Source organism: Salarias fasciatus, chromosome 22 (genome assembly GCF_902148845.1).
Source record: "Salarias fasciatus chromosome 22, fSalaFa1.1, whole genome shotgun sequence".
Classification (NCBI taxonomy): Eukaryota; Metazoa; Chordata; class Actinopteri; order Blenniiformes; family Blenniidae; genus Salarias; species Salarias fasciatus.
Genome location: NC_043765.1, coordinates 9,793,438 through 9,816,845, shown reverse-complemented (window position 1 = coordinate 9,816,845; position 23,408 = coordinate 9,793,438). Strand labels below are relative to the sequence as shown.

The window sequence follows — 23,408 nt, the reverse complement described above, 5'->3', positions numbered from 1 at the left end:
ACCAAACCCCCCAAAAAAAGACAATAAAAAGAGGCAGAAGAGATATAAGGTGGAAGAAGCGGAGACGTGTCGGACATCAGCGATCTGGACTGGAGTGAAGAGGAGGAAAGTTCAGAATCAGAGTCAGAACAGCCGCGGAACAAACAGCCAAACAAAAGTCATCCTGCTGCCCCGAAAATAGCGACGACCTCCAGCTGCTGTTCGGTCCAGCAGAACCTGCAGTGGAGCATGAAGCGCTCAGCGCCACCTCCAGGTAGAGAGAATCACTGCAGGCTGCTGTCAGTTTACAACGACATCATAACAACATCAAATGCTGTAAAAAAATAAATAAATAAAGGAATGTAATAAAATGAAAGCCAGTAGAACACGGTGTTGACAGCAGGAGCACTGCAGCGTCTCCAGAGGGGCCAGTTACAGATTCAGCTCAAATATTCTATCCTCCATCAAAGCTCAGCAAACCAAGTGTTTTTCGTTTCCACAAATGAATTTTAGAAGGAACATATTTTCTGAATGAATCCCTTTGTCCTGTGGAGCCTGCAGTCCCAGAACCCAATGAGCAGGGTGAGGACGGACCGTGTGCAGGTGTCCGTCCTGCTGCAGCCGGGGAGACTGATTTTACTCATTTTAATATGTTCCTGATTATTATTGACGGTTAATGATACAACTATTGTGTGTGTGTTGGTGTGTGTGTGCGTGTTTATCAGGGAAACCAGTGCGCAGAGTGTGAGAGGTGACGCTGCGCTAATGCGCTCTGTAAAAAGTTCAATACATTTTAAAACCTGATTTGAGGCATTAATAAAGCAGATATGCTCAAAACTTTGGGAGCGGCAGGAGGGCCCCCCCGGTAACGCCAGCGGGGGCCCAGCGTTTACGGCGTCGCTTTAACGGAGGACAACTTCTGTTAAACGGTGGAGAGCGGTGATGAATTGTTCTCAGCGCTCCAGGCACGCTGCAGCACAGCTGGGCGGTGTGACCGGGCCTGCAGCGAGCCAGCTGAGCCCTGAGACTCCTTCATGCTCCCAGACGGGAGAAGGAAGGTTGTTTTTATTGCTACCAGTCAGCGCCATTGTTCCTGCTCAACGTGGCTGTGGCAATGCGGTGTTGGCGATGGCCCATCATGCACCGCGGTGGGCTTCCTGACATCGCCATATTTCATTTTTGTGATGACCGCGACAGCCCTAATGCTAAAGAAGCTAGCTAAACATCTGCTAGCATGCTAAAGAAGCTAGCTAAACATCTGCTAGCATGCTAAAGAAGCTAGCTAAACATCTGCTAGCATGCTAAAGAAGCTAGCTAAACATCTGCTAGCATGTTAAAGAAGCTAGCTAAACATCTGCTAGCATGCTAAAGAAGCTAGCTAAACATCTGCTAGCATGCTAAAGAAGCTAGCTAAACATCTGCTAGCATGTTAAAGAAGCTAGCTAAACATCTGCTAGCATGTTAAAGAAGCTAGCTAAACATCTGCTAGCATGCTAAAGAAGCTAGCTAAACATCTGCTAGCATGCTAAAGAAGCTAGCTAAACATCTGCTAGCATGCTAAAGAAGCTAGCTAAACATCTGCTAGCATGTTAAAGAAGCTAGCTAAACATCTGCTAGCATGCTAAAGAAGCTAGCTAAATGTCTGCTAGCATGGTAAATAAGCTAGCTAAACATCTGCTAGCATGTTAAAGAAGCTAGCTAAACATCTGCTAGCATGTTAAAGAAGCTAGCTAAACATCTGCTAGCATGTTAAAGAAGCTAGCTAAACATCTGCTAGCATGTTAAAGAAGCTAGCTAAACATCTGCTAGCATGTTAAAGAAGCTAGCTAAACATCTGCTAGCATGCTAAAGAAGCTAGCTAAACATCTGCTAGCATGCTAAAGAAGCTAGCTAAACATCTGCTAGCATGTTAAAGAAGCTAGCTAAACATCTGCTAGCATGTTAAAGAAGCTAGCTAAACATCTGCTAGCATGCTAAAGAAGCTAAATGAAATGTGAGGACGACACATTCCAGTCACATGAGAGCGTTGTGAAGTCGGGCTCAGACTGGAGGAAATCCACAGTTTCTGTTGCTTCCTCACATCAATGTGAATCTCACTTCAAGACTTTTCAACAAAGTGTCCAAACATTTGACTGCAGCCATTCAGAACCTCACTTCATTGCCTTTGTCTTCAGTTCCACTGAACAAAGTTGCTGAATGAATCCAAACCACTGATTGATGATGAAAAAGCTGCGACGCGTCAACATGGAGCTGAATCCAGAAGAAATCCATCAAGTCAGAGTCCTGATCACACACCAACACTCACTCACTGTGTGTGTGTGTGTGTGTGTGTGTGTGTGTGTGTGTGTGTGTGTGTGTGTGTGTGTGTGTCTTTTTCTCTCTCAGGTGTTCATATTTATCAGCAGATGTATGGTTGTGAATGGGACGATGAAACTGATGAAGTGGTGAATGGATTTCATCAGTACGGTTACGATGGAGAAGATTTCATCTCTTTGGACCTGAAGACAGAAACATGGATCGCTCCAGTTCAACAGGCTGTTCCCTCCAAACACAAGTTTGACAATGACAAAGCAACATTGGCTGGGCACAAGCACTACTACACCCAGATTTGTCCTGACTGGCTGAAGAAGTATGTGGAGTTTGGTCGGAGCTCACTGATGAGAAAAGGTAAAATGTTTGGAGTTTGTCTCTCAGCTTCTCTTCTTTCATGCTGCTCTCAGCATCTCCTCTCCTCTCTCCATCTGGCCTTCCTTCATCCCTCTTTCCATGGCCCGTCTCTTCCTGGCTGCAGTGGCTGACATGAGAGAGAAAGAGTGTAGAGAAGAATCCAGTAAAGTGTGAGGTGTCTTCCTGCTTGTTCTCCAGATCTTCCCTCAGTGTCTCTCCTCCAGAAGACTCCCTCCTCTCCGCTCACCTGCCACGCTACAGGTTTCTACCCCGACAGAGCCGACTTGTTCTGGAAGAAAGACGAGGAGGAGCTCCATGAGGACGTGGTCAAAGGAGAGATCCTCCCCAACCATGACGGGAGCTTCCAGATGAGCGTTGATCTGGATCTTTCAGGGCTCAAAGATGAAGACTGGGGGAGGTACAGCTGTGTGTTTCATCTGGCTGGAGGACAGGAAGTCTCCAAGAGACTGGACAAACGGGACATCAGGACCAACTGGAAGACAAATGATGGAGGTCAGAGACTCTTCATTTCACTCTCATTCTCTCCTGTGTCTTTTGTTCCGTTCTGATGTTTCTCTTTGTTGACAGCAGCTTCACTCCTATCAGTGTGTTTTTATCTGCTCAACAGTTCAAGAAGCTCAATAACTTCCTGCTTTTTCTGAGTTTCTCTTGAAAAGTTTTTCTCACCTCCGTCCAGTTTTTCTGCTTGTTTTGGTTTTGATTCTCTGAATTCCTGTTTTCTGCTCACATCATTCCGTGACTCTGTGTCTGAGGAGCTCATCTGAAGAAGGAACAATCTGCTCGTTTTTATTTTTATGTATGATTTATTTATGAATTTTGAACAGAAAGACAAGCAAGTGGATAACATCAGTATCAAGTGTCAAAGGCTTGCAGGAAAAAATATGAATCCACAGATACTAACAGATACGTCTTAAATGTGGCGAGTAAATAAACCATCTCCACTGAGAGCAGTGATCAGAGCTGCTCCTGTTCTAACAACAGATCCAAGTGTTTTCTGAGATGGGCTCACAGGGCGTGGATGGAGAACCATGGTCTCAGGTCGTGGGGTTGGTTCCAGTGTCAGTGACAAGACGTGGTGTAGAGAGGGGGGCCAGACTTTACCAGATATATCGTCACAGCCTCTGAGAGAATACTTCATTTTCTCCAAATTCATAAATGAAAACATCTCTGAACTGAAAGAAACAGCTGAAAGTGAATCAGAAACTGCATCCAGCATGCAGACAGTCCAGGGCGGGTGAGGAACATGAGGGGGGGTCAGCCGGGCCTGGATTCCATTCAGGACAGTTGGGATCTGCGCCTGGAAACATCCTTGCCAGCCTCCTTTCTGACCAGTGAACCCCAGGGACGACCTTCCATTGGACGATGCAGCGACGGGCGCAGATAGATGAGGAGTGGAGCCGCTTCAGAATACATGGCCTCCGTTCATCAGTAATGTCCACATCCAGCTCCTCCGGCCAGGTCAGACGGAGGAGATCAGGTGTTCCTGAACGTTTAGAAAGAAGATGATGCTTTAACTTTGAGGTTCCTCCCTTCAAAGAAGGCCTGATCTCCAGCATGGCGTCCATTATAGAGGCATCCGGAGTGTTGGAAGAGTCAGGGAAGTGCTTGTTGATGAAGTCTGGAGCTTTCAAATACCTAAAACAGTGACAGTTGGACAAATTAAATTTGAATGATAACTGAGCAAATGAGGCCAAAATGCCCTCCACATAGAAGTCCTTCACAGAGGCAAGTCTGTGGCTCTGCCACATCGAAATGATCCATCGATGAGTGATGGTGGAAACAGAGGCTTCAGATCCAACGGCGAGTGAAGAGGGATTCTCAGGAAACCAAAGTGTTTCTTCACTTCAGCCCAGATTTGAAGGCAGTTTTTAACCATGACGTTGTCAGTATATGATGGAGGAGATCGTTTTGAGGGAAGACACAAAGGTGAGAGTAAAGAAGCTGAATCTCACGATGCCTCCTCCACTGGCAGCCAGGTCGGCCTCCCACCATTGCCACACCAGAGCAGCATTGTGGGAACATTTACAGACCAGTAATAGTACAGAAAATCTGGCAACGCAAGACCACCAGAGTCCTTGCTTTTTTCACATTCTGGGAGGTTTCTTGTTCCACAGAAACTGTGAGATTGAACTGTCAAGAGACTGGAAACATTTTGGGGGATAAACATCAGAATGCATTGAGAAAGATACAAAAATCTGGGTAATCCACTCATTTTGATCCAACTAATCCTGCCAGCCAAGGAGAGAGGCGTCACAGACCAACGGTGTTTATCTTGAGTGAGCAGCTCGAGCCTTGGGATGAAGTTCGCCTTATGGAGGTCAGAAAACTCCTTTGTTCTCTGAATCCCCAAATATTTGAAACTTTGCAGAGCAGGTTTAAAGGTAAACTAGTCAGCGGGTCGGACGTGGCAATGGGACTTACAGGGAAAACTTCACTGCTGTCCAGATTAAGTTTACAGCCAGATATCTGTCCGAAATGCTTCAGAGTATTCAAAATAGGAGGTATAGAGATATCTGGATCTGAAACAAAAAGCAGCAAATCATCTGCGTACAAGGACGCCTTGTGTACAAACCCACTCCTTGAAATGCCACACATGCTGCTCGCCCTGAGAGCTGCTGCCAGAGGCTCTGTGGCAAACAGCAGGGGGGGGAGACAGCCCTGCCTGGTTCCACGACTGAGGGGGAAATATTTAGAATGATTATTATTTGTACGTCCACGTGCCAGTGGTGAGGAATATAACAACTGCACCCGGGATATAAATTTACCACCAAAACCAAAATGCTGTAAAGCGTAGAATAGAACGGGCCGCTCCACCCGATCAAAGGCCTTTTCTGGATCCATTGTGATGACAAATTCTGAGTATTAGATGGAGAGGGCGAATATACGAGTTTAATAAGCATCTAATATTCTGGTAGGAATGTCTTGTCTTAATAAAACCTGTCTGATCACAATAATTACAGTGGGCAGGATGGACTCAATTCGTTTTGCCAACATTTTTGCTGCCATTTTAACAGCAGAAGAATCTGCTCTGATAACACAATCCACTGCTTCTGCTGTTTCTATGAGGCAGGAGAGGATTATTGATCAGGAGAGACAACCTCTGACAATCCATCTGGAATCTAGATGATGGAAACAGAGACTCTCCTCACTGACCAGATGTTTCTCTGCAGGACTTCACCCTGGACTGATTGCTGGAATTGTTATTGCTGTTGTGGTCCTGGCAGGCATTGGACTCATCATCTACAAGAAGAAACGACCTCAAGGTAAAGTAGAAACTCTCCTTTCCTCATCAGGATCATTGATGTGTGTGTGTTGAACCTGAAGGAGGGTTTGGAGTGGAAAAGAGTGGTCGTCATGGTAACCTCCTCCCTCTTTCTCCTGCTGTTTTTCAGGGTCCAGTAGTACCAGCAGTGAGTACTTTCCTATTTCCTTTCATCAGGATGTTTCAGTGTTGTTTGATGTTCCTTTCTGTTGTTTCTGCCTTCAAGCTGACTTCTTGCTTTGGAACATGTTTCATGTGTTTCCAACAAGTTTTGCTCTTTGTTTTCTAGAATCTGACACTTCCTCTTCATCAGGAGAAGAAGCCATGCAGAGCATGTTAAAAACCTCTTCATGAAGGAAGAGTCCAGAGAGGCTCCAGTCATTGAGTCTGATGGAGCAAGAGCCAAAAGAAATGATGGAGAAGTTGCTGATTGCTCCACTTTGAGCTGCTCTCCAGGATGAAACATGAAATGAATCAGTTTCCATCTTCTTAATATCAGAGTGAAGTGATGAGGATGAGGGGATTACGGTAATCCAGGTTGTCTTCAATAGATTAGAACTGATGTGTTGAGCGAGTTTCTCTCCTCCACTGATTTCCTCCTGACTAAACTATTGATCTGCTTCATTCACTTGTTGCTTTTCATCACTTCCTTCTGATCTTTTCTTGGTTTTATTTGATCTCAGATGGTGAAATGTTTTCTTTGCAGAAACCAGGAGCTTTTTCCTTTAATGTGTCAGTTCCTCACATTCATTGTTGGTTTATTGAGATGTTTTTCTTTTTCAATCATATTTATCGTGTGTTTTGAGCCTCTGAATAAAATTCTCCATAATCCAGAATCCCTCAGTCTTCTTGTCTTATTTAAATTAATATTATCTTTTGCTTTCCATCTCTGTTTATTGAGATTTCTCATCTTCTCAGTCAGTTACAAAGAGTTTCCTGAAGTGACTCCATGTAGAACAAAGTGTTTCCTGAAGTGACTCCAGGTTCTTCAGTTGGTTGGTTGGTTGAGTGGAAGATGGAACTGGAACCCTCCACTGACCACAGCCAGAGGTTGGACCAGGAGATCTCCACTGTTTCTACTGCAGCAGCTCATCATGTCCACATCTGGAGTTGTGGAGTTTCTTGATGTTCCAGTTTGGTCCTGACAGAAGCTTGGCAGTGCTCGGCCTCTCTTGGCCTTCAGCAGTTGGAGAATCTCTTTTACTGAACCACAGGAAGGAGTTGATCAGCCTGTCAAGAGGAAGATGAAATAATCTGAGGATGAATATTGGAACCTGTTGAAAACCTGAGGAGTCTGAAACATAAACCAGGAAGTCGTCTGCATACAGTGACAGCTTGTGTGTTAATCTCCTGAACTTGATGACCTTAAATCTATTTCCATGATGGAGTCAGATGGCCGACGGTTCCACGGCGACAACAAAGGTCAACACAGGTCAATCCTTGGGCCACTTCTTTTTTCTTTTTTCTGCTTCCTCTGGGATCTGTTCTCCGGAGGTTTGGTGTGTCCTTCCATCTTTATGCTGATGACTGTCAGATCTCTGTCCCTCTGAAGTGTGAAGATTCATTCAGTGCTGCTCAACTCTTGGAGAGCATTAATGCCACTAAGGACTGGATGTCAGAAAATGTTTTGTGTCTCAGTGACAGTAAACTGAGGTTCTTCTGGTTGGTCCTAGTGAGGTCAGCAGTAAACCTGTTCACTTGGGGCCTTTGACTCAGTTTGTTCAGCCCACTGTTACCAACCTTGGTGTTAAAATGGACCATGACCTCAAGCTTGATAAGCAAATTAGTGCTGTTGTGAAATCAAGGTTTTTCCATCTGAGACAACTTGCTAAGGTGAAGTCTTTCCTCTCAAGACACAGTTTTGAAATCCTGATTCATGCTTTTGTTCCAACTCGGCTGGACTATTGTAACGCTCTTCACGCCGGCATTGAGGAGAGTTTACTGAAGCGTCTGCAGCTCGTCCAAAATGCTGCAGCTCGCCTTTTAACTGGCACACGAAGATATGATCACGTATCTCCAGTGTTGTCGTCACTTTATTGGCTTCCTGTCCGCTACCGGACTGATTTTAAAACTCTTTTATTTGTCTTCAGATCTTTGAATGGTCTTGCCCACCATATTAGTCTGAACTGTTGGTCCTTATGTGCCGGACGTCGTCTCAGATCAGCAAACAAGGCTCTACTCGCCGTTCCTGACACAAATCTCAAATGTAGGGGGTATCGAGCGTTTTCTACTGTCAGTCTGAAACTGTGGAATGATTCACCTCTGCACATAAAGCAATCGGATTCTCTTCTTGTTTTTAAGTCCCGCCTTAAGACTCACTTCTTTTCTTTGGCTTTTAACTGGTGTGAGACTGTATTTTACTGAAAAGTTGCCAGTGTTGTCTTATTAATATGTTTATGTCTATTTCTATTGTTTCACTCTGTGTTTGTGCAGCACTTTGGTCAACATTGTTGTTTGTAGTAGTGCTTTATAAATAAACTGGACTGGACTGGAACAAAGAGCTGCCTTGCCTGTGGGCCCAGGAGAGAGGGAACAGGCTGGATCTAATTCTGCTGATGTTCACTGAACCAACCAGGGATGTGTCGAGTAACCGGATCCAGGAAATCAATCAGTGCTGAAGCTCAACCTGTTCAGAATGTAGAACATGTATCTCCATTCCACCAGCTCAAAGGACTTTACAGCGTCTGAAGAAAGAAGAATCAGGAGAGTTTGTAGTTTGTAGTGGAAATAATATGAAACAACCATCTGGTGTGAAAGAAGGAATGTCTCCCAGGAATGAAGCCGATTGGTCTGGATGTATCGATCAGCTGCTACAAACACAACATGAACTTCAGAGTCAGGAGAGAAGAAACTGGAGCTGAGTTCTGAACACTTTATTCCAGTTTTAAAGCTGGTTAAGTTCCATTGATCTGATCATTAAGAGCTGATGTTCCATTTGAACTTTGTGATAATACAGGCTGTAGTACAGCAACAATATAATAATGATAATAATAATCATCACCATCATCCAGAGTCCATAGAAATAAAGCTCTGAGGGATATTTTCTGACAGGATGAAGTTCACCTGTTGTCACATCTCTGAAGGAGGATTTGACTTTTCCACATGATGAAATGATCCAGCAGCTTTTTGAGATGCAGATCAAAAGTTTGTTCTGTCAGATGAATCAAAATGAGTCTGAATATTTCAGGCTCCATCCACAGGTTCTTTTCTGAAGCTTTCTTTTCCAGCTGGTCTTCAACATGTTGCTGCTGCTCTGCTCCTCTTCCAGTGTGGCTTCTTTCTTTTCCTGTGAAGAAAACCTGTTGAAGTGAAATCTGCCCGGCAACTGATGACCAGCCACAGACTGAGCTCTGACTCAGAGCTTCCAGATGGGATTATTTCAACTCTGAACACAGAAAAACTCAATAAAACTTCAGATTGATGTTTTCATGTTGTTCATTTAGTTTTAATAGATCTTTCTTTGATGCTGTAGTGATGAAATTTGGGGAAACTGATGTTTTTTTGGAGCAACTCCAGACGACAAGTCAGTCCCTTCTCTGAAGCTCTGTGGCGCCCCCGCTGGTGGGGCTCCATGCTGCACTTGGGGCTCCTCCAGGAACAGCCCAGCCAGCAGAAGAAGCCCCATCTCCTCCTGCTCTCTGCTCGGAGTCTTCCTCTGGGGTCCTGGATGCTCGTCCTGCTCCTGCTGCTCACTGAACTGGTTGTGGAAACGTTTCTTTCATTTGGTGCTGACTGAGTTTGGAACGGCGCCGCTTCACCGTGTCGCCACGCTGGAAAGTCCCTTCTCTTCATTCTTTCACTTTCTCTCTCTCTCTCTCTCTCTCTCTCTCTCTCTCTCTCTCTCTCTCTCTCTCTCTCTCTCTCTCTCTCTCTCTCTCAAAGGATGTAATGATGTGAGGAGCCCTGAGTGTGTCGCTGGCAGAGGAGCTCAACAGCTTCTTTGCCCTCTTTGTAACACCGCAGCGACACCCCCCTGCTCCGGCCCCGCCCCCACCACGTCCCGCCATCCCCCCGCTAACTGTCGGCCAGCAGGATGTGAGGCGGTGAACCCCAGGAAGGCCCCGGGCCCTGACGGTGTACCTGGAAAGGTGCTCCGGGTGTGTGCACAGCAGCTGTCTGGAGCCTTCAGCAGGATCTTCAGCCTCTCTGTGGCCCAAGCAGCCCCCCCCACCTGCCTGAAATCCACCACGATCATCCCCATCCCGAAAAAGTCCCCCGCATCCAGCCTCAGTGACGATCGCCCTGTTGCCCTCACACCGATCATCATGGAGTGCTTCCAGAGACTGGTTCTTCACCACATAAAGGACTGTCTCCCCCCTGCACTCGACCCCCCCCAGTTCACATACCGGGCGAACAGATCCACAGAGGACGCCATCACCATAGCCCTGCATGCGGCGCTGAGCCGCCTGGAACAACGGCACGGCGACGCCAGGATGCTCTTTGTGGACTGCAGCTCGGCCTTCAACACAATCATCCTGGACATGCTGGACAGAACACTGGACACTCTGCGCCCCCCCTGCTGTGATGTTTATGCCTGCCACTGCAGCTCCTGCTGCTTTTTATGGATTATTTATGCTCTTTTTAATTTATTACATTTGCACTGAAGGAGAAGCTCTCCACATTTCATTGTACTTTTGCATAATGACAATAAATGCTATTCCTCTGACTCTGCCAGACTCACCGCTGCACCACGCCCTGGGTCAGCGGTCTGATTCCCTCCCAGCGTCTCTGATAGAAGCTCCACATCACTTCTTCCTGTCAGAAAGCGTCCCGCTGTTTTAAAAGTGGAACTTGCCGCTCCGCTGGACTAATGAGCTTCACTCCAGCAGCAGGTCTGCGTGGCTTCTCCTCCATCAATCCAGCCTTTAATGAAGGAGCAGACAGCCTGACGAGCACAACCCAAACCACAGCGTGACCACGAGGATTCAGCAGGTCTGAGAGAAGACTGTCACCTCCTGCTGAGGCTCCTTCAGGAGGAACAGACTGCTCTGAAACATGACGTCTGTGTTGCGCTGATCCTTCCAGAGACTCAAACAGAGACGTTTGGCTTCATGGATCCAGTTCTGGTTCAGGGGATTGTTTTTCACACTTTGAATGACTTGTTGGTGGAAAAGCTCGTTATAAATAAACTTTCATTAGATTTTAGCTGATTTAAACTTTCATGAGCAGCTTTGTGTCTAAATAAGGTTTGGGGCGCGGTGGGGTCACGTTCTGGAGTTTAACTTGAGAATTTACTTTTTTTTTTGAGAATTTCTATTTACATTCTTGTCTGATCTACAACATGTCTGTTCCATTTTATATTTGGATACATAATACATTTATGTTAAATATTGTTTCTTCATTTTCCAGCTCACTAAAATATCTGAGTCGTTCACAGACTGCTTCTGCTTCTCTATCATAAATCACATCTTCACACATCAGAATATTCTATCACTGTTTATCCCACGAGACCTGATGATAACTTTAGTATTTAACCAGTTATGATTGATTCAATGTGCTGACAAACAGAAAACACTGTTCAACAGAAAACAGATCTTTTTCTGCTTGATGTATCAATTTTCCACTTTTCATATTACTGTTTTATTTTATTTTATTTTATTTTATTTTATTTTATTTTATTTTATTTTATTTTATTTTATTTTATTTTAAGAAATTTCGAATATTTATATATCTATTTTTCTACTCTTTAGAGATCCAGGACGCATCAAGAGTTGCTGTTTCCTGTCGTTCCGCCCGGAGGACATTAACTTCTAGTTCCTAGTCGGACGGGTTTGAGTGACGGAACAGAGCGTGTTGAGATGTTTGTCTGTCAGTAACTCCTCGCTGATGTTGTGCTTTATTCTGCAGAGCATTTGTTTCCCCTGGTGAGACTTTCTGTCTCCTTCGTGGTTTTGTTGTTTCGGACGAGTTCCGTTTTATTTACCGATGTAATGTTGAATCTGTCCAGCAGAGGGCCTCAGCGCTGCGCCGCGGATCAACACAAGAGAGAGTTCTTTGAGGAATTCACCACAAGCTGGTTCAACTTTACAAATATGCTTCTGTGTTTAAAAGAAATTCCCCACAATTACAGTGAAGTTAATTCTCATATCATGTTGGAAATTCTTACTAATAAAGCCACATAAAACATTTTCACATTTAAATTCTGTAGTTGGTAAATATTGAGAGAACCAGAGATATAAATCCTCCCCAAAAGCTCCAGAATACATTCATTCCTAGAACATGTGTCCAGTGGTTTCAACATGTTCTTTACTAAAGGAACAGTTATTACTCTGGAATCCAAACCGTTTGCTTCTAAAGTCAGCAGAGGATTTATTCTGTTCAGGACCTGAAAGGCAATCCTTTGGTTTGGGATCAGTGGGAAATTTGATCTTATAATTTGAGTCTCTTTTTGAGAAAATAATATGAAAAGCAATTTTAGGAAAACACATTGTGAACATTTCTTCATTAAAATAAGTAGAATAGTCCAGCTGTTGGTTCAGAGCCAGTTCAGTTGAGGCCGTTCACCATCAGTGATGGAGATTTGGATTCAGCCCATTTCTATTGACATGTGAAGCTTTTCCCAGGACTGCTGGAGGTAAAGCTTTAACCTCTCCTTTATACTGACGCTCATCCCTGATGTTCCATTTAGCAGGAAAACTTTCCAGAGACTGAATATTACCTGGACAATCCAGTCAGTGCTGCACAGACCAAACTCCACTGTCCATAAAGAAACGAGGAAATGATTCTATTCCTGTCAGAACAGCTCTTCCTCTGATAGAAAAGTCTCTCTGAGACCCAGAGTTCAGTGTGTTTTAGATTTCTCTGAGCAGCTCCTCATGTTCAGCTTGGTTCTTTGCTCACATCTTTAGTAATCTGCTCACCAGATATTGAAGTGTGGTTCTGACAGGAATGTTCTGGATGGATGACAGATTCACACACTGATGGATCACTGGCTTGTATTTGACATGATCAACATCAGAATCCGTGATGTGTTCAAAGACATGTCTGCTGGTAAAGTCCAGATAGTGAAGCATCTTCTCTACATGTGACCTTCCTGCTGACTCCAGGATGTTGGAGAACTCTCTCCATCCAGCTGGGCTGATCAGCGCTTCCTGGGCCGGGCCCGATGTGTGTGTCGCCTCAATGTTTCTGTTTCTTCCATCAGGTGAGCCGCAGGGCAAAGATGGCCGCCAGAAGATTCCAGATGAAAGCAGACAGCAGCTGACAGAGTGAAGAGCTGCAGGCCAGCCTCCAGAATAAAGACATGATCTTCACACTCAAACACACTTTACATTATGGACATCAACAAACACACATTGGGTTGAAAGAGATCAGATATGCTCACTTCTCAAAACCATTTGTTCTTTCGTTGTTCAGGAACCAAACTGCAGCTTTCCTTTTTCTAGAGTCTCTTAAACCTGAGAGATGAAAAGAACAACTGGCTTTGGAGAAAGTAGGGCTGCTTGATTTTGCCTCAAAATAAAATCCTGATTATTTTCTCTTAAACCCGATTTTTCGATTGCGATTAGGATTTTTTGTAAAAACAAACAAACAACAAAAAAAAAGAATAAAGTACTTTGAATGTCTTTTATTGAACCTTTGTTTGGATTCAACAAATCCCAAATTCTAAATGTACAATCACATTACTGATTGAATAGTGCAAAACTGTCAAAATCTAAAGTGAACATTGCAGCTTATCTTAAATACACTCCAGGTCTGACTAAAAACAAAAAATAAAGTGAATTAAGTCACTTTTTGTAAAAGAAACTTTGCCTCCATCGTAGAATAAATCTCAGTCAGTCGGTCAGTCATGTTGTCAGTCAGTGAGGGGAGGTCGGGAGGCAGGCTCAGGTTTTGTGCTGCAGTCACAATTTCCTGTCTTACTTGAACATCAGTGTATCGTGCAAACTTAACAATATCCAAAAACAAGATGACAATTAGTTGATCTAAACAAACACAGACATGCATGCCTCATGTCACTGAACTTTACTTCTTAAAACTCTTTGCAAATAAACACAGAAAAATTCTTTGAGATTAAGAGAACCTCGTCTTCACAACAGACTTCCTGTCTTTCTGCTCTTCTTTAAACAAAAATGAATGAATAAAGAGCAAAGTGTTCACTTTTTGCCAGATAAATATTCTGCAGTGTCGTCAGTCTGTAAACCAAACATTCAGAAAGTCAGTCTGCAGTGGCAGTCAGCGAGCATCCCTCCAGCCTGTCATGCAGCCTCATGCTGATGGGCTGCAATCACATCTTCAAGTTTCTTGAGAGGAACACAAGCCTGTCGACAGAATTGGGGCTGAGCGATGCCCGGTGGCGTGTAACGATGTTCCCGCCCACACTGAAGAGCCTCTCAGATGGGGCACTGGCAGCAGGGACTGAGAGGTGTTTCTTAGCTAGTTTGCTGAGGTTTGGGAAGCTTCCTGCATGTCCTTCCACCACTGAAGTGGATCTGCGTCCTCGCTAACCTCAGGGATCAACAGGGAGGTTGCCAGCTCCGTTCTGATTCTCTGTTCCTATGATGAGGACGGCGTCACCTTTTTCTGGAAGAAGCTGGACAAGAGCCTCTTCTTTGGTGCAGGACCAGGCAGAGCTACAGATGGGCTGAAGTGTTTTCTTCTTGGTAGTTTGTAGCGGGAGTCCAACACGTTGACCAAGTACCAAAACCCCTCCTTTTCCACAGTGAAAATCAGCAGCATGTCTTTTGCGATACGACACACCACTGCATCTGTAACTGCAATCCACCTCGGATCTTTCTCATCATACGGAACACCGTGTGAAAACGAAGCAGCAAGAGTGAGCTGCCTGCTACTTGCAGTAGGTGGTGGGGGAGTCGCTCTATCTTGAGCAGTCCTCTCTGCTACACAGTTCGTTTTCCCGCTGGCGGTTCTTCTGAGGATGTTGAGATAAGTTGCTCGTGTTTGAATCTCTCACTGCAACTGACTTCATGACCAGCTGACATCGTGGATGTTCTCGGTCTGTGTCCGCCGTGTCGAAACCAAACCATTTCCACGCAACAGATTTAGTTGACCCCGATTTGGGAACTAAAAATTCACTTCCTGGGGCAAATGTGACTTCTTTGGCAGTAGCCATGCTTGTTGTTGTTGTTAATGACCAGATACTGAGCGAACGCAGGCACGCACCTCCATCATGACAGGAAGTGGAGACTGGCCAGAGAAACTACGGTGGCTTAGAAGCACCAAGCACGTGAAAAGCCGAAATCGTTCATGTACGATTTCAGCGTTTTTAGCATCGTCTTAACCCAAAAAGTCGGTTACGATTCAAAATCGATTAACCGAGCAGCCTGAGGAGAAAGACAGGAGAAGATGAAATAAAGAGATAAAAACCTCAGATGAAGAGAAGAGGAGGCTTTAAGTCTGTTAGTTGTGACTCAGCTCACAGTAATCAGCTCTGGATTGATTTGCTGGAGAAATTTAAACTCCTCCTAACTTGAACCTTGTCTTATGAACCCTGTTAATGCAGCAGGGGCTGATGGGAAGCATCAGACTAGAAATGAGTTTAAATCTGAAGTGTAGTTGATATCAAAGAGTTGTGAAGAGCAGCTCTGGACTGTGACTTTGAGAAGGAGCAGAAACAGGAGCAGGAACATGAAGACAGAAGCAGAGCTGCAGTAAAGAGCAGGTTTCAGACCCGTCAGCAGGAAGCTCCTCTTGTCAAAGTGTCCTCAGACGTTTCTTCTGCAGACTGCAGCCGACACTGATGAAGCCTGGCCGCCCGGCAGACTCTCACATCTCCACCTTTGGTTTGTGCTCGGCCTCCAGGATTCTTCTCAGTGTTTCTCCTGACAGACTGGATGAAGGCCTGGAGGTTTCCTCCATTCTCTGCTCTTCCAGTGGATGAACACCGTCAGCAGTGGTTCCCATGGTGGAGCCCACTGCTGCATCTCTGACAGGAAGTGGAGAGCTTCTGGACCATCTGCTCGCTGGCTTTCTGCTCTATTCCTGGATTTCCAGCCTCCAGCTGCTCTGGTTCCTTTCCAGACAGCTGGGCCGATGGTCCAGAGTCTTCACTGCTCAGAGACTTTCAGCCTCTCTGACATCGGAGGAACATCACTGCTGTGACGAGAGACACTGATTTCTGGTTTCTACATTCATTTATTTACATATTATGGATTCATGAAGTCTCACATGGATTTTATGATCTGAAAACATCAGTGGACACAAAACATTTTTTATAATCCTTCATTAATGTAGCTCATACATTAATATGTCTTCTGTTTTAGCTTTATTCCAGAATTTTGACATTTTCCAGTAAACATTTCCAGGAGAAAGTCATCTAGAATCAGACAGTAAAGAGAAGTGAGAGAATCCCGGTCAGGAGGCTGAGGACGAGCCGAGCAGAAGCTCCATCCAGCATCAGGAGCCACGAGAAGAGAAGGACAGTAGGAGCTCTGAAGGAGCTGCCGTCTCATAGTTTACTGCTGTACACAGCTGGAGTAGAAAACGTTTGGCCAATACTGACATTTTCAGTTTTTTCATTGATCAATAATTAGTTTGGATCATCAGTTTCATTTTGATCTGTCAAATACCTTCAGAGATGTCAGCAGTGAAGCGAGGCTCACTGGATGAAGCTCCAGATGCTTCCTGAAGCCTCTGATGAGTCTGGATTGTGGATCCAGCAGTTTTGGACCGTTGACCCTGATCAAACTTCTCCACTTCTGTTAGGTTCCTCTAAAGCAAACTGAATTTACTGCAAAAGCAACGTGAAAACCAAGAGATGGAGCCTGATTCCAAGTCTTCATTCACACAACAGAACAGTTGATCAGTTTTCCTCCATCAGCAGCTGGACTGTCCGGCTCCTGCTGGACCACAGAGCCAGAGGAGCTCCTCTCCTCGCTGCTCCTTCCAGGCTCCACTGAGGCCTGGCCCCGAGAGCCGGAGTCCCGTCTGGAGCTGCACAGCACTGCCTCATGTTTTCAACCTCAATAACAGAGGGCCACCTGGATTTGAACCAGGGACCTCTGGATGTGCAGTCAGATGCTCTCCCACTGAGGATCGTTGCTGTATCTTCATGTTCTTTCTCCTCTTCACTCTCTTTTGGTTCTCTTTCTAATAAAAGCTGGCCCGGAGGCAGGAAGCAGCGCTGAGAGAAAAGCTCCACTTGAAAAACATGTAAACTTGATTTTAAGACTTTCTGGGTTCAAAGACAGAAGAGCTGAAGCAGCGACAGTCCAGACTCACAAAGCTTTCTCTACAAGACAGAACATGAAAACAAATAAGTGGATAAAAACAAAAAAAATTAGGAAATAAAAAGAAATGAGTAAAGAAACACTGAGCAGTGACAGTAAGGGGGATTTACTGAGGAGGAATAAATGAAATGGAAACTGGTTCATCAAGTGATGAATCATTCACTGTTCTGCAGTGAGTCACAGCTGGATCCATCAGTCTGTTTCTACATCTTCATCTATTTTAGTTTCAGAGCTCTCTCTGGTACTGGATCAGGGTTTGACTTCTGCTGAGCTGCTTCTCTGAACCTCTGATAGAAATAAATTCAATCTAATCTGATCTAAATCAGGGGCGGAGCTCGGAAAATATTTGTGGAGTGTTGAGGAGAGGAGGCAGCGAGGGGTGTCAACATAATGTGTGTGTGTGTGTGTGTGTGTGTGTGTGTGTGTGTGTGTGTATGGGTATTTCTGTCCTTGTGGGGACCAAATGTCAAAGGATAGGAAAACCTGGCACGACCTACCGCCCTGGATAAATATTGTTTCTACATGTTTTCTGTCAGTGTTTCTGCAGCATATTGTAGGGAGCGGTCACATTGAGTCTCCAAGGGCAAATACAACAACTCAGGCGTCAATACTGTGAGATGCAGAACTCAAAATGGTTTTCTGGGTGTGAAGGCAGATCAATTTGGGGCAAAGCACAGTGGCATACTGCAGGTGCACTGGTGACAGAAGCAGTGCATGATGGGAAAAAGGCAGCTTGAAGAGCCTGAGCCAAAGATAAAAAGCAAGTGATGCTAAATCTGGTCATCGCTGCATTTTTCTACGTTCTTCTCTAAGTTTTCCAAATAACTTGTGGGTTAAAACTGACTTTTAGTGTTTTTCTTTTATGGATGTGATTATAAACTCTCCGACATTAAATAACAATAGCCACAAGACCAGGGGTGCGCTCGTACTTCGATTCACAGACGGGAGCAAATATATAATATTACCAGGAGAGCGGACAAATGAAACTACAAATAGAACTACAGATGAACTGAATTCTGTTGATTCTTGGTTTGTCAGCAAGTGAGCAGCAGCGTATTTGCGCACACGCGATTCATTCGACGTGTGGAGGAGTGGTGTGGGTCTGCTCTCTGCTCTGACTGCAGCAGGGAGCGCAGCGTGACACTGGCCGCCTTTGAGTGCTTTGGGACGGGGGAGGGGCTCACGCAGCACCCGCTGCCTGTTGAGGACAGCGGAGACGTCCTGTCACGTCTCCAGAGCACCAGAAAAAGTTGCTAAATTTGTCGCTAGTCGCTTTTGACAAAAAAGTCGAAAAGAGGCTTTGGAAAGTCGCCAGATTTAGCGAGAAAGTCACCAAGTTGGCAACACTGCCCGCCCCTGATCCCAGCAGTGTTTGAATCCGTGTCCACGGCGGCCATGTTCTTCCTGTTCGGCAACGCGCATGCAGCGTCAATTTACGTCACATCCCCACGATTGCGCGGGAAATTCGGACCCCGAACAGCAACAAATTATTTGGCACACAGCCTGTATAAGGCAACAGACAGATACGCGGATTGGCCTGTTATGTTAGGTTTTTAATGCTTCACGACCCATTAGCATTGAATAAACTGGAAATGCATCTGTAGTTTTTCACAAATCTTGCCTTAAGTCCCTTTAAATAATGTCACCGTCCTTCAGGTTCCTATGAAGTTCTGTCACCTGGTCCGGTCACTTCTTCCTCACATCAACTGTTTCCACTGAAACTTCAAATTCAAGAATGATTGTTTGAGATTAACTGAGTCTATATGAAGTGTGAGGGACAAGAATATTGGAGCGTGGTCATGCCACACACACACACACACACACACACACACACATGTTTGTATTTATATCCTCGTGGGGACCGTCCATTGACTCCCATTCATGTCTAGCCCCTAACCCTGACCCTTACCCTAACCCTAACCCACACCAAAACAAAGCCTAACCCTAAAGAAATGTTTTTGCACTTTTACTTTTTTCAGTAACAACAACATGGCCAAGAAAACACTGTTTCCCCCCATGGGGACCCAAAAAATGTCCCCACGAGGTAGGTCGTGCCGCCCATACAATCGGATAACTGCATCCACTCAAAGCCCACAAAAAAACACCACGAAGAAAAAAAGGACTTTATCAGCGTTATCTCGTGAGTCAAATAAAAAAAAAAAATGACCGAAGCCGCAGGCGCCCGAATAACTATTGGATATGCGTTTGATTCATGGAGGGAACTTCAGCTGCATTTGGGAGTGAAAACAGATGCTGACAAAAATCACATAATATGCGCTGTGGTCTTGCAGTAATCCGCGACGTAGTAAACAGCATGAGCATCCCTGGTGCAGCGCTGTGAAGCCGGACTTTCTGTAAAATGTTTGTGCGCGCTCCCGTGCCGCCTCGGCTGGTGGCTGCAGTTACCCGCAGCGCCTATCGCGGCAGCACTGAGGTAAATTTTGTAAAGTTGCCTTAAGTCCTTTAAAACCTCCAGTTATTACAAAATTCAGCCATACACGTGCTGACGAGAACCAGGGGGCGGGGCCACAATACACCGGTTTTCCAGTCGCTGCATTGGCTCCCTGTCTGCTTCAGGATCAACTTTAAAGAGTGTTTTTTTTTTTTAGTCTGTAAATGCCTTAGAAGCTTTGCTCCTTCTTTTAGCTGATCTGGGCACTCAAGAACCAAGACCCATGGCGAGGCGGTCTTTAGCCACTCCGGCCCCCGCCTGTGGAACAGCCTGCCAGAGAACCTCAGGACCGCAGAGACTGTTGATGTTTATAAAGGGAGGTTAAAAACACCGTTTTAATCAGGCTTTTAACTGACCTTTGTAGTCCTTTTATTTTCATCAGTCTTATGTCATTTTAATCTATTTTACCTTTATTTATTTTACCTTTACTTCTTGATCTCATTTTATGTATTTTGCATCAATTTTGTATCTCGTCTAAAGTTTGTAGTTGTTTATCTCCAGTGTTCCAGAGTGGACGGCCCCACTGGTGGTATTTCCCATGATGCTCAGCACCATGTCTCTGCTTGTCTCTGTAAATGTGTGTGTGTGTGTGTGTGTGTGTGTGTGTGTGTGTGTGTGTGTGTGTGTGTGTGTGTGTGTGTGTGTGTGTGATTTTGATGAAGGTGCAGCTTTGTTTTTATAAAGATTTTTGTTGTTAATACTGTTCAGTACTTTGTGTTGTTTTTTTCTTAATATGAAAAGTGATATGCAAATAAAGTTTGATTGGAGTTTGCTGAACACCGGCTGGGACAGTCGGTGTGGTTACATGGTGTTTTTAATTTGGAATTGCTTTATTCCGAACAAAGCAATTCAGAATTATATTTGTAGTGGCTATTTGTCTTAAATGCAACAAAAATCAAAAATCAAAACTCAAACTTCAAACTGCCACTGATGCACCGGGTTGTGGTTTACGCAGGCAAAGAAAACATAGTCCAAGAAAATTCCAGTGAGGTTTATCATGGTGTATTCTCCAAGGCAAGCAAACAATTGGAGCGATCACTTCCTGCTGCTTCTCGCGCTGGTAAAAAACCATAGCTGCACCCAGGTGCACCCTGGTCCTCTACCTGCAGCCTCCCTAAATAACCTCCAGGTGCCCGTGGTGCTAACTCTACAAAATCGAGCCTAACAGAAAATAATGTGCCAATTACCCAAATCGAACATGCAAAATAAACAAACAATAAATCTAAACAAAATAAACACTAAATGAAATAAGACAAACAAAAAATAAATTAGGAAATATTCAGAAAATACTCAAAAACGAATAAATAGCTCCAACAATATTCATGAGCTTTGTGTTTACATGGCAAAAACGAAGCGTTCTGATTGGACAGGGGAGAACAACTTCAGTGGGTGGGGCTAAACCGTCACTACTTCCTGGTTCCAGAGCCAATCAGATGTATGATCCCGAGGTTGCCAAACAAGCAATGCAGCATATTCTGTATTGTATGTCTGCTCCACTGGCCGTGCGCCAAGCGCTGTGCACCGACAGGCTGCAGAAATGAAGCTGGCTGAAGTTCAGTTTATTTTGGTTTCCTTCTTCTTCAGCTCAGACGCTCAAAGTGTTTCAGTGAGAGAAGAAAGAGAGGACAGGTGAACATGCAGCTCCTCCTGGCTCTCTTCTTCCTGCTGGGAATCCCCAGCGGGGCTCCAGGTAGGATTCCAGCTTTTTCTCCACATCTCCTCTGACTGACAAGCTTCTCTTCTTCTGAGGAAAATCTCTTTTTCCTTCTTTTCTCCTGTCTGGAAACATTTGAAGCCTCATTGGAGAAATCAGTGGGCCTCATGTTCATGTTGAATGTGGAACAGTTGGTTCTGTGTTGATCCTGATCTCAGTCTGATCCTGGATCAGTAGTGGAGCTCCAGACTGGAACCTTTGCCACTGATCCCATTGTACCAAACCCTGACTGAAGGATACAACACAACATCACCTCCGTTTAGATTCCTCTTCTGTGAGAGCCACCTTTGCCTTGATGTTGTGAATATATTCTGGTCTCCAGAGCTGCTCTCCAGGAATTGCACGCAGCGCTACCTCTTTTTGCCATACAGGAAAGACGCCAGGTGGGGTCATGGTGTGTTGTATTTCATGTGGAGCAGATGATAGAGAGTCAGTGGTTCTACGCTGTCAAGGTTCAAGTTATCAACAGTCAGGGGTCGACTTAACTTTAGCCATGGCTTCATAGAATAAAGTCTGCAGTGAAGCACTGTTGAGTCTCCCATGAGCAAATGTGGGATTCGGTACCCTTCTGTCAGTCGTTATCTGAAGTTCTCACACTCCTCCTGCGTGACTGTATTCAGGTGCATTCATCATAAAGTCACATTATCCTTCACACATAAAAGTATTTAGTCTCTGAGTATCCAGTTCATTTAACACTGCTCTAAATTCATTTTGAGCACCAACAAAGTTTGTTCCCTGCTCACACTCAGTTTGTCTGACTGCACCTCTGATTGAAATGAAACACTTCAAAGCATTAATAAATCCATCTGTGGACAAATCCTCTAATAACTCTGTTAGGACAGCAGGAGAACAATAGCATGTGAAGATGAGTCCGTGCAAGGCACGTTTAAATGGGCCAAAAAAAAATCCTCCTTATACTCAGATTGTAGGGCGAAGCAGATTGTTTATGTGTATCATGGAGATGTTGGAACACTATCTGAGCAGATATCCAGCAGATAAAAACACTGCTGGGCGCTGAGGACTGCTGCTGCAGAGCTAAACATCAGAACCTGAACATCCTGTGAGAGACCTTATGAGCGTGTCTCAGATATGTCGACCATTTGGCAGGACGCTGTATAATCTGCTCGATCAGGGGTCGTTGTAGGCGAGGATTGAACGTTGTTCGTAAATGTGTTTTATGAGATTGTTTTCAGTCGGACTGAAAAAGACACTCATGTGAACTGGGCCTTTGTTTGTGTTGTTTCCTTCCCTCTGCTGTCACAAATGGACCAGAACAGTCCATGCTGCAGTGTGTGAAGGGAGGAGAGGCTCTAAACGTTGAGGAGGTAGGTCTGTCATCCTCTGACCTCCTGGAGCTTCGTGGAGTCTGCCACAGGTCACAGGCCACAGGTCACAGGTCACTGACGGATGAAAGAAGCAACAGTTTGACTCATTCCAGGAATCCAGTGTAATTCATTGACAGCTGTTCCCCTTGATGCACTGTGGGCTGGGTTCACTTCTGATGACACATAAAACCACTGCGTTGGGCTTGAACGTTGTCTGATCCTTTGGACCTTTGTTAGCTACAAAGGTGTTTCCACAGCCCAATACCACCTTTGAGTCAGTCCAGAAATATTCTTTCATCAGAACACAGTTCTACACTCAACATGTGACAGAGAGAGAAACTATCTGCTGTTAGTTCAAGTCTGGGGATTGTGGTTAGCTTAGCTGGAGAAACTTTTTCCATTGCCAGAGAGCAGTGAATTTCATCTTTAGCATGTTTGACGCTCATAACTACACTGTCCATAACCACTTGAGCTCACGTCTGAAAAATGATGCTATTCTATTTCTGTCGGCTCACCAAAACTAACAACTAGTCACTTGGCCTCCTCTCCCACCCTGGCTATAGTGCGTCTAGTTGAGGTTTGTCCTAACCAAACCATGTTAGCATATTTCTTGCAGGATTCTCTTTCCGTTTAGTACACAGGGCACGAAGAATCCGAGTGGGTCATAGATTAAAGCTGGGGTTGGTGATTTGAATGAGATACATTTTTTTAAATACTGGTTAAAATGATCTTTATGACCTGATAGGAAGCAATTCATAGCGTGTTCTTAAAGTAGTTTGGAAAATATCCGCTATCTACA

General features: G+C 44.8%; 2 protein-coding genes across 7 annotated transcripts in view; both read left to right on the top strand.

Annotated features, from left to right (window-relative positions):
• LOC115409065 (class I histocompatibility antigen, F10 alpha chain-like) overlaps window positions 1–23,408 on the top strand; it is a 272,574-nt gene that overhangs the window by 179,598 nt on the left and 69,568 nt on the right. For 5 of the 6 annotated variants that reach the window (XM_030120036.1, XM_030120039.1, XM_030120037.1 and 2 more), the window contains 3 exons: window positions 2,365–2,646; window positions 2,845–3,159; window positions 5,838–5,930. In XM_030120036.1, the coding sequence (XP_029975896.1) occupies window positions 2,365–2,646; window positions 2,845–3,159; window positions 5,838–5,930 (690 nt within the window). Of the gene's footprint in view, window positions 1–2,364; window positions 2,647–2,844; window positions 3,160–5,837; window positions 5,931–6,059; window positions 6,078–6,218; window positions 6,766–23,408 lie in introns of those variants that run through there. The other variant, XM_030120035.1, reaches the window with a different exon arrangement.
• LOC115409077 (class I histocompatibility antigen, F10 alpha chain-like) overlaps window positions 21,084–23,408 on the top strand; it is a 37,123-nt gene continuing 34,798 nt past the window's right edge. Inside the window, exon 1 of the mRNA XM_030120070.1 lies at window positions 21,084–21,260. Coding sequence (XP_029975930.1) covers window positions 21,206–21,260 — 55 coding nt within the window. The 5' untranslated portion in view covers window positions 21,084–21,205. The remainder of the gene's footprint in view (window positions 21,261–23,408) is intronic.